The following is a 9,523-nucleotide window of genomic DNA, read 5'->3' as shown; positions in this document are numbered from 1 at the left end:
TCTCTAACTTCCCTCAACCCTCTGTTGACCAGGGAGTTCACCAACACCCACCCTGTGCCCTTGACCCTGCACTCCTGGAGTGCACAGCCTGGCTGGCCCCAGACAAGCACACACTGGTCACTGTGGAAGAGAAAGCAGCTGTTGGTTTCCCTGTGGGCATTTGTGGGGAGCGGGGCGGTTTGCTTTGACTTGGTATTTGTGTGTGTTTGCGTTGTTCTTTTAGTTTAGTTTTGTTTTGAAAATAATCATAATTTATAATTTATCAAGAGGTCACGAGGGAGAGTAGCTGATACTAAGGGCTCAATAGAAAGTAACTGTTTAGAAAAGAATGATGGCAGCATCGGTACAAAGATGCTTGATACAATTGATGTATGGATTGTTATAAGAGCTGTAAGAGCCCCCAATAAAATGATCTTTTCATTAAAAAAAATAAAACCAGATATGGCACTGCCCAAATCCTTCAACCTTCCCTCGCTGGACTCCTGTCCATTCTCAACCGTCCTCACTGATTTCTTTAGACTCACTCCAATCTCACTCTTTCCAGCCTCCTCCCTCACAGTTACATCCATCATGGGGTAGCGCTCTCTCCAGGTAAAACCCCATCTCCTTTCTCTGTCATGCCCAGTGAAGGAAAGACCAGCAAGCCTAGCAAGTGCGTGGGTTTTAATAAGGGGTATTGACCGCAGGTCAGAGCAAGCAGAGGAGTGGAGGGTGGTGGTCAGCAGCACTCCAGCTCTTTACGGCCAGTGGTTCCCCTGGGCCCACTCGCTGTCTTCCTCTCCACCAACCATGCTTATCCTCATGTAGGACTGGAGGCAGCATGGTTGCTCGTTGCTGCAGTGGAGGTAGGGATGCTCGCCCTTTCTGCAGGATGCTCTGCAGACGCCTTTGTTTCCCATGCAGAGAAGGGGGTGACGTCGGCCTGGTTAAAAAAAAAAATACAAAGGGTTCATCTCTACTTCGCAGTGGCAGAGATCAGATCATAAGAATCAGGGAGCCTACGATCCTAAAGGTCAATGACACCTTTCACTTCCTGAAATATCGACTGGGTGTACTGTCCTCTATTCATCCTAATAAATACAGCTTTTACATCCTGGGCATGATAGATAAGTATATATAAATAGATGAAAGATGTAGAGGGGGGCGTCAAAACATTCACGTAATAATCTCATGACTGTGGAACGGCATAGCTGTGAGTTTGCATTATATATCCCAGACTGGTGCTGAGAAAATGGACAACTTTGGGTGGATGGATGGATAGGTGGATACATGGGTTCAGACATTTGAAATTGCAAGGAAACCCTGCTATCTCTAGCCAAAGGATCAGAGAAAGGACAGCTGAGCAAAGTTGAACACTTTAGGCAGTAATTCTCTGCGTTAGCCAAACACCACAGCGGAGCAGGGGGAGAGGAAGGGTGGGCAACCATCAGTCCACAAGCAAGGACTGAGTAGAGAGCCTGGACTTCTGCCCTCTACAGGCAGTAATGAGGTAATGGAATCCCTCTTCGTCCCCCAAGCTGGCATGAGAGAAGTTTAAGTGGAGATCTGGCATAGTCGTTGCTACCAAGTGACAGCAAACCTCCTGTCATCCACAGAATCAAGATCATATGGAGAGCCCAACTCTCCCCGTCAGTGGAACAAGGCCCCCCACTGAATGGGTGGTGACGGAAAGAGAAGGGAATTCTATATCGAGTGAAAATGTCTTTCTGAAAAAAAATTAAAAATTTAAAAATTTAAAAAAATTAAAAAGAAAATGTCTTTCTGAAATGAAGAGGAAATTAAGACATTCTCAGAGGAAGGAAAACTAAGAGCAGTTGTCAGCAGGTGACTTATCCTGAAAGCATGGCTAAAGGAAATTCTCAAAATAGAAAGTAAACGATGAAAAGGGGACTGTCAGGAGGGGGGTGGGGGTGGGGGAGGCAATCAGAAAGAGTGAAAACTTAATAAAACAATGCATGTATTTCCTACTCTTATTCAAGCAAAAGTTATAACTTCTAATGCAGTACTGAACTTACGTAGTAGAATCTTTTTAGATCATTTTATTGGGGGCTCTTCTAACATTCCGTACAGCAATGGTTTCCAGCGTGTTTGTACATAGGTTGCCATCACCGTTTTGCAAACACAGACTTTCTGTGGTAGAACTTTTGAAGACAGGTTATCAACGTGGTGGCAATTGAGTGCCGTTGAGTTCGCCTTGACCCACAGCGACCCTCTGCGTGCCCGAAGGAGACACTTGTTGGTCCCGCGCCACCCTCACAAGTGTTCCTGTGCCTGAGCCCATTGTTGCAGCCACTGTGTCCCCCCATCTCTTTAGGGGCCTTCCTCCCTTGGGTGCTTCTCTACTTCAGTGGCTGAAAAGACATTCGCTCAACACCCACTCTGAGTCCCTTGCTATTTGTTAACTCGTTGAGTCTTTCCTACAACTTTCTAAAGCTGTTGATGTTGTTAGGGACCATGCAGTCAGTGCTGACCCATAACGACCCTGTACCAACAGAAGGGGACATTGCCTGGCCCTGGGCCATCCTCATACTCATTCCCGTTTGAAGCCATCGCGGCAGCCCCTGCATCTATCCATCTCCTTGAGGGTCTTCCTCTTGCACTCTCCCTCCACGTTACCAAACACGATGTCCTTCTCCGGGGACCAGTCTCTGAGACAATGACAGCGTTTCCAAAGTGTGTAAGATGAAGTCTTGCCACCCTTGCCTTCTAAGGAGCACTCTGGCCTTACTGCTCCCAGTACAGGTCGAGGGGTCCTTTTAGGGTCCCTGGTACTTTCAATCTTTGTCTCCAGCGTCGCCATTCACACGCATCGCTTCTGCTTCGGTTTTCCGCATCCGATGTCCAACTTTCAGATGCACATGAGGCAGTGGAAAAGACCACGGCGTGGGTCGGGAATGCCTTAGTCCTTAAAGTAACATCCTTGCCTCTCTGTGCCCTAAAGAGGTCTGCCACCGCGGATTCACCTACTGCGGGTTTTGAAGAAGATGTCTCTCTCTCCTGTTCTTGCACGAGGAGACTGAGGACCCCGGCAGAAGCAGGGTTCTGACAACCCCAACGAGGCAGAGCTGGGACTCACATTCCCTCAACATGACTACGCTCCTGCTCTTTCTAGTGACCCTGTTGCTTCTCTACGTGCTGAGCCTTGGCTGGGGGCTGTTCACGTGTCCCTGGAAAATGATAACTGAAACGATGCCGCCTTCTTTTCTTTTCCTTGGACGGTTTTGTGGGCACTTCATCCATGTGCTGGACTGGTTTGACTCGAGAAACAAAGCCAGTGACATTCACAGGTGTGTTAAGAGAGAGCTTTCTAACAAAAAGCAATTGTATATGGACAAAACATCCCAGCCTAGTCCAGATCAAGTCCGTAAGTCCGATATTAGCCCGTATGTCCAATAACTTCCTCTTTAGACTCACACAGCACATGCAGTGATGCCAAATGTAGGAAGATCACAGGCTCGTGGAGGGTTCAGTGGTGGATCCAGTGGCAGATCCAGTGGTGGATCCAGTGGTGGTGGAAGCATCTCAGCCCTGGTGCAGGTCTCCACGTGGCTCCTCCAGCTCCAGGGCTCTGGCCGCCATCAGCGTGGCTCTATGCAGCTTCTCAACAGGCATGTGTAGCAGAGAGAGAGTGTGCCCCACCTCCAGGGAGGAAAAGATGACGTTCTCAGAATCATGGAAAGGCCATGCCCACACAGAGGCCTCATTGGCTATGACCTGGCTGACAGGCTGGACTCCACCCCTTCACTCATAATACCTTCAAGTTGACAGGAGGTTATGTGATGACCACAATCCACGTATCATACAATTCAATAGTTCAATCATATCAAGTTGTATAATCCTTACCACACTCAATTTTAGAACATCTTCTTCTTCCTTGCATTTACTGTTATTAATGTAATAGGTTTTGTTAATTGTGGCAAAAATATGCACGACAAAATGTTTTCTGATTCAATAATGTATAACTCAGTGTCGTTGATCATATTCTTCATGTAATGCAATGATTATTGATGCCCTTTTCCAAATTATTCCACCACCATTAACATAAACTCAATGCTCCCTAAGCAAAAACTCTTCCTCTTTCACCCATGATAACCATGGTTTCTTTTTTCTTTTTCTTTTTTGGTAGTTTTATTGCTATAATATGTACATATAATACAAATCATTAAATCACTTTCAAAAAGTTATATATACATCACCACAATCGTTCTGATGATCCCTCCCTCCCACGTTCATTCTTTGCTCCCCAATTCCTCTCACCCTCCCACCCCATTCCCTGGCCCCAATAAACCCTCGCATCAGTTACTGTCTCTGTGCAGCCACTCCTTCTGTGCTTCATAAACTGGAAAACCTCACAGAAACAATTTTTTAAAATGAAACAGAAAGAAGAAAATAATAAGGTAAAGGTGAAAATAAAGATTAAGGAAAAAAAGACCAACAACAATATTTTAAAAGCCAGAGAGGCTATTTCTGTCATGGAACAAGCGAGAAATATTAAGCCTAAAGCAAATTCAGGTTGGGTCAAGAAGGAGGTCAACTGACCAATTATATTATATATACTGTATATTATATATACTGTATATTATATATACTGTGGTTCGATCCACCATAATCAAGTTACCATAATCTCTGTCTGATAGTGAAGCTGTCTGAGACCCTCGCCTGTGGCCAGAGGGGATCTTCCAGAGACTTAATCCGACTAGATACGCTGCAGGCGGATTTTGAGCCCCCACTGTCATTCACAGCTTTTTACAAATTGGGTGTTCGCAATTTAAGCTCTGGTACTTTTCCCTTCATCGTATTTGGATTTTGTTATCGTCACCTTGGGATCACAGGGGCTGGGGTGCTTCTTTGATGTGGATGGAGTTGACAGCTCACTTAGTTGGCCGCTTGTTTGCCTACAGTCTTCAAGACCCCAGACACGATTCCGATTGATAGCCGGGCACCGTCTAGTTTCTTCATCACACTTTGCGTCTGCTTCCTTCTCCTCAGGGATCCCTTCATGAAGGCGAGTATCGAGCAGAGCCGTGAAACCGTGGTCTTCTATCGTCTGCAGCACACTCCCAAAGGTCTACACTTAGCATTCAAGAGCCTTCCACTCATTCTTTAAGTGTTTATCATCACCCAACCTCCACTTGGCCTGAACGTGAAGCTAGTCACGTACGGACTCAGTATCCAAAAGGGCTCCGTGCTAAGTCCGATGTGCACCCACCCACACGCCACCATAGAAGTCCCTCTATTGAATAAAGGTAAGAACAAATCTTCCCTAAACAAAGGGAAGGAGGGGTGAGGAGGAGACCCTTTCATTCTTTTGGAATGTGGACAAAAGAAGAAATGACTGTCTCAGCATCACATTCGATTCAGATGCTGGGCGCACTAACTAGAGCTACGTCAGCAGTAGGCTTGCTTGTCGACCCTAGGAAAAGTGCCCAGTCTTCCCAGCTTTGGGAACTCCGCCAGGGGAGAGGCTATGAGACACCCAAATAAGGCTTTCAAAGGCCCCAAACAAACCTCCAAAGCTTTTTTCAGGGCCTTTGCAGCCCCTCAACCCTGCTAACTGTGTGCCCCATGTTGCTCTGCCCCCAACACACTGTGTCACCCATATCTACTTATTATTGTTCCCTCGGCCTGCTGACCGGGACTCAGAGAAGACTTGCTTGTAAATTCCATTGTTACCTCAAGCCTACTGTGACCTTAGCTCTGCGCAGTGTGTAGACAGGTTCCCTGGCCCTCACAGTTTTAGCCCTGCCAGGAAGGAAGGAAGCATGGCAGGGGAAAACGAGGAAGCAGTGCGCCTTGTGGTGGTTACATAATCTCGTGTCAGTTCTAAGAAGATAAGAGTGAAGGGGTGGAGTTTAGTCTGTCAATCAGGTGATAGTCAATGAGGGTTCTGTGTGGGCATGGCCTTCTCCTGAGAATACTGGGAATTCCTGATTCCTCCTTGGAGGCAGGACAGACGCTCCCTCTGCTCACTCCCTGGGAGACAAGACACATGGAACTGCACTAATGCCTGGAGCTGGAGAAGCCACATGGACCTACCCTGATGCAATCCCTGGGTGCTAGAGAAGCCACGTGGAGACCCCTGCCAGCGCTGAGATGCTTACAACACCGCTGGACCCAAAGACTCTCTACCCACTGGCCAGTGATCTTCCTGCATTCATCGTCGTTGCATGTGTTGCCTGAGTCTATAGAGGACTTCATAGATTGGTATTGGCCATATGGGCTAATGTCGGACTGGACTGAGTTGGGATGTTTTCTCAACGTTCAATTCCTCTTGTATATATACCTTTTTCATATACCCATATTAGTGTCTACGAATTTGTTTCTCTTGTCTACCCAGACGAACACAACCTTTTATCCCAAAGGAATGATCTAATGGAATTTTCAAAATGCCCACATGTCTAGATCTCACCTTCATTCGAGCACAGTAATCTCAGGAGAAAAAACAAACAAGCTCACAGTCCTCAAGTCATTTCCAATTCATATCAACCCTGCAGGACAGGGTGCTGCCCCTATGGGCTTCCGAGACTGCAACTCTTCCGAGGAGTAGAAAGCCTCATGTTTATCTCCCACGAACCGACTGGTGCTTTCAAACTGCTAACTTTGAAGTTAGCAGATCAACGCAGTACCCACTATGCCACTGTGCTCCCGTCATTTGAGGAGAGGCTAGACTTTTCCTTGTGGCTACTGAAAACTTCCTGCGGCTCAATGATGAGCACCACGGTCTTTCGTGGCTCCAGCACCACTACCTTCACTGTGGTGCTGAGAACCAAGGAGGCTCTTAATAAATGTTGTTGAATGGATGAATCAATAAATCACTCGTGGATGATAAATTAATAGGCAAACAAGTGGATTTGGTGGGAGTGTGTGTGTGGCGAGGAACTGCCCAGCCTACCTCCCACATTGTGAGATCTGCATGCTCTAAGAGGAGCCATAGTGGTCACGCGTTGGGCTGCTAACCACAAGGTCAACAGTTCAAATCAACCAGCTGCTCCACAGAAGAAAGATGAGGCTTTCTACTCCCATAAAGATTTAAAGGCTCAGAGCCCACAAGGACAGTTCTACTCTGTCCTATAGGGTTGCTACGAGTCTGCATTGAGTCACTGGCAGGGCATTTGTTTGTTTGTTTGTTTGTTTGTTTGTTTGTTTCATAGGGTGGTTAAGAGTTGGAATTGACTAGATATCAGGGAGTTGGGTCTTGAGTTTAAGAGCAACTAACAGGTGGATAATAAGAATGACCTTGAGGAGGGCCGTCAGATGTCGCTGTTGTTCGGTGCCTGGCCCGTAGCATGTCCTTAGGCTGCAATCTTTATGGGAGTCGACTGCCAGGCTGGTCTTCCTCAGACACGGGGTGAGATCAAACCACTCACCTTTGGCTTAATAGCCGAGTGCTTAACCATTGAGTCCCCAAAGTTCCTTCTACCACTCTTCATCGGAGCCAAATATGCTGGGTACATGGGTCCTCTGCTCCTTCTATTCCAGAAGGCACCCCACCCTGTGGTTCCTGGAGTCTGACATCAGCCTCTCCACACAGGCATTTGTGTGCCCACCAAATTCACGTTGACTTCCATGTATGGATTCTTTCCTCGGCTCCTCGTTGAGTGAATAAGCCCTGCACGAGGCATCGAGATGTGCATGCCCCCACCCCTAAGGAGTGCCATCTACCATGTGTGTGTTTGGGAGGCTGCTGCGGAGGGTCCGATGGCTCTGAGGATGGCACTGCAACGTGATATTGATGTCAGGTGCCATCGGGTCAGCTCAGACCCACAGTGACCCTATGTACAACGCGGTCCGACCGACCGACCCGCAGCCTCCTCCTGGTATTGTTAGGCTTGAGCCCGTCTCCACAGCCCCTGTGTCATCCCTCTTGGGGAGGGTCTTCCTCTTTTTTGTTGACCATCTCCTGTGACGTGTATGAAGTCCGTTTCAGGGACTGCTCTCTCTAACTAACGTGTGCAAACATGTGAAACGAAGTCGCACCACCCCCTTCTGAGGAGTCGTCTGGCTGTGCTTCCTCCTGGCCTCAGGTGGGTTCGTTCTTCTGGCTGTCCATGGCAGGGCCGGTGTTGACTGCCAACACCGTAATTCACATGCCTCCGTTCCCCTCGGTCCTCCTTACTCGCTGCCCAGGTTTCACGTGCAGACGCAATAACTGAAAATATCACGGCCTGTGTCAGGCTTAGTCCTCAAAGCAATGTCTTTGCTGTGTAACACTCACCAAGAGGTTTTGTACCGCAAATCTGTAACATGATAGGTGCCATCATTTCTAAAAGTGACAGTTTCGACACCAACCAGACCTCAGTTTGAACCCCTGCTGTATCCTTAAAGCCAGGTGACTTGGCTAATTATGTAGCACCTCTCATCACTACAGTAGGGATAAGAGGGATAGAATGATTTTGTAGCTAGAAGCACCAAGCACAATGTCTGATACATATCAAATACCCTGTCAAGAGAACTAGGAATGGGCTATGATTATTACAATGATTAAGAAATAATAAACTCTAAAACCTCACTGCCATCAACATAATTCCAACTCCCAGCCACCCTATAGGACAGAGTAGAACCTCCCCTTTGGGTTTCCAAGACTTTAAATCCTTATAGGCGTAGACGGCCTCATCTTCCTCCTGCAGATCAGCTAGTGGGTTCAAACCGCTGACCTTGTGGTTAGCACCTCAATGCGTAGCCCGCTATGCCACCAAAGCTCATATAGTGAGCTGTCGTGGGTGTTATCCTCAACTGGGCTTTGAAGGATGAGAAGTAGTTCATTTCGGAGATGAACCCAGTAATAGGAACCCAGCGAATGAGAACCATGAATAAAGACAATGCCAAGGGCAGGAGAGGATAAACAGGGGACTGGCGTAGTTGACGTGAAGCGGGGTTAGGAGAGAGAGAGAGAGAGAGAGAGAGAGAGAGAGAGAAAGCTGAACAAATATATGATGCCCAGAACCCCAGAAAGTAAGGTGCCAAGGATAGTTTATAAGCGGGGATGCCACACAGTCAAATGAATCTCTTGAAAAGAGTCCCTCTAATGCAGAAAAATAAAAGAAGCTAAAGCAGAGAAAACCTGGTGGCAGAGAGGTCAGGGAAAAAATACTTTGGATGGCTTCATCCAGAGCTTCAGGGCACCCGTAGATCACAGAGGTCTCAAGATTCTAAAGCCCAGATTATGCAGCATCTGATTCAGGAGTGGCCTTGGAAGTTAACCGTTTGCCAGAGTAGGATCCAAATTCCAGGCAGACCCCAGGAATACACGTGGAAACCCATTTTAATGTTTGAATATTTTGAAGTCATAAATCAAGCTAAGAAAGGGTTTCAGTAAAGTATATCCCATTCTTCATTACAAAAATATTGCTCATCACACCAGCCTGTCTGACCACGAGGTATAGAAGGGACCAGTTATCAGACATCAAAGAACTAAAAATCATACCAGTGGGTGCCCACCTTCCTGATACGATCACTGAAGACAAACATGTGCATAAGCAAATGTGGTGAAGAAAGTTGATGGTGCCTGGCTATCAAAAGATAT

The 9,523-nt window shown here is 47.1% G+C and overlaps 1 protein-coding gene across 1 annotated transcript in view; it reads right to left on the bottom strand.

The window, feature by feature from the left end:
- Positions 1 to 648: 648 nt before the first annotated feature.
- The window catches only part of LOC101653923 (beta-defensin 119), a 32,518-nt gene continuing 23,643 nt past the window's right edge, over positions 649 to 9,523 (bottom strand). The window contains exon 2 of the mRNA XM_045295555.1: positions 649 to 922. Within this exon, the coding sequence (XP_045151490.1) occupies positions 738 to 922 (185 nt within the window). The 3' untranslated portion in view covers positions 649 to 737. The remainder of the gene's footprint in view (positions 923 to 9,523) is intronic.

This window comes from Echinops telfairi, unplaced genomic scaffold (assembly GCF_000313985.2).
Source record: "Echinops telfairi isolate 266 unplaced genomic scaffold, ASM31398v2 ScPeMD7_5592;HRSCAF=6446, whole genome shotgun sequence".
Taxonomy (NCBI): Eukaryota; Metazoa; Chordata; class Mammalia; order Afrosoricida; family Tenrecidae; genus Echinops; species Echinops telfairi.
The sequence above is the reverse complement of the archived record's forward strand: the minus strand, read 5'-3'. Positions and strand labels throughout refer to the sequence as shown.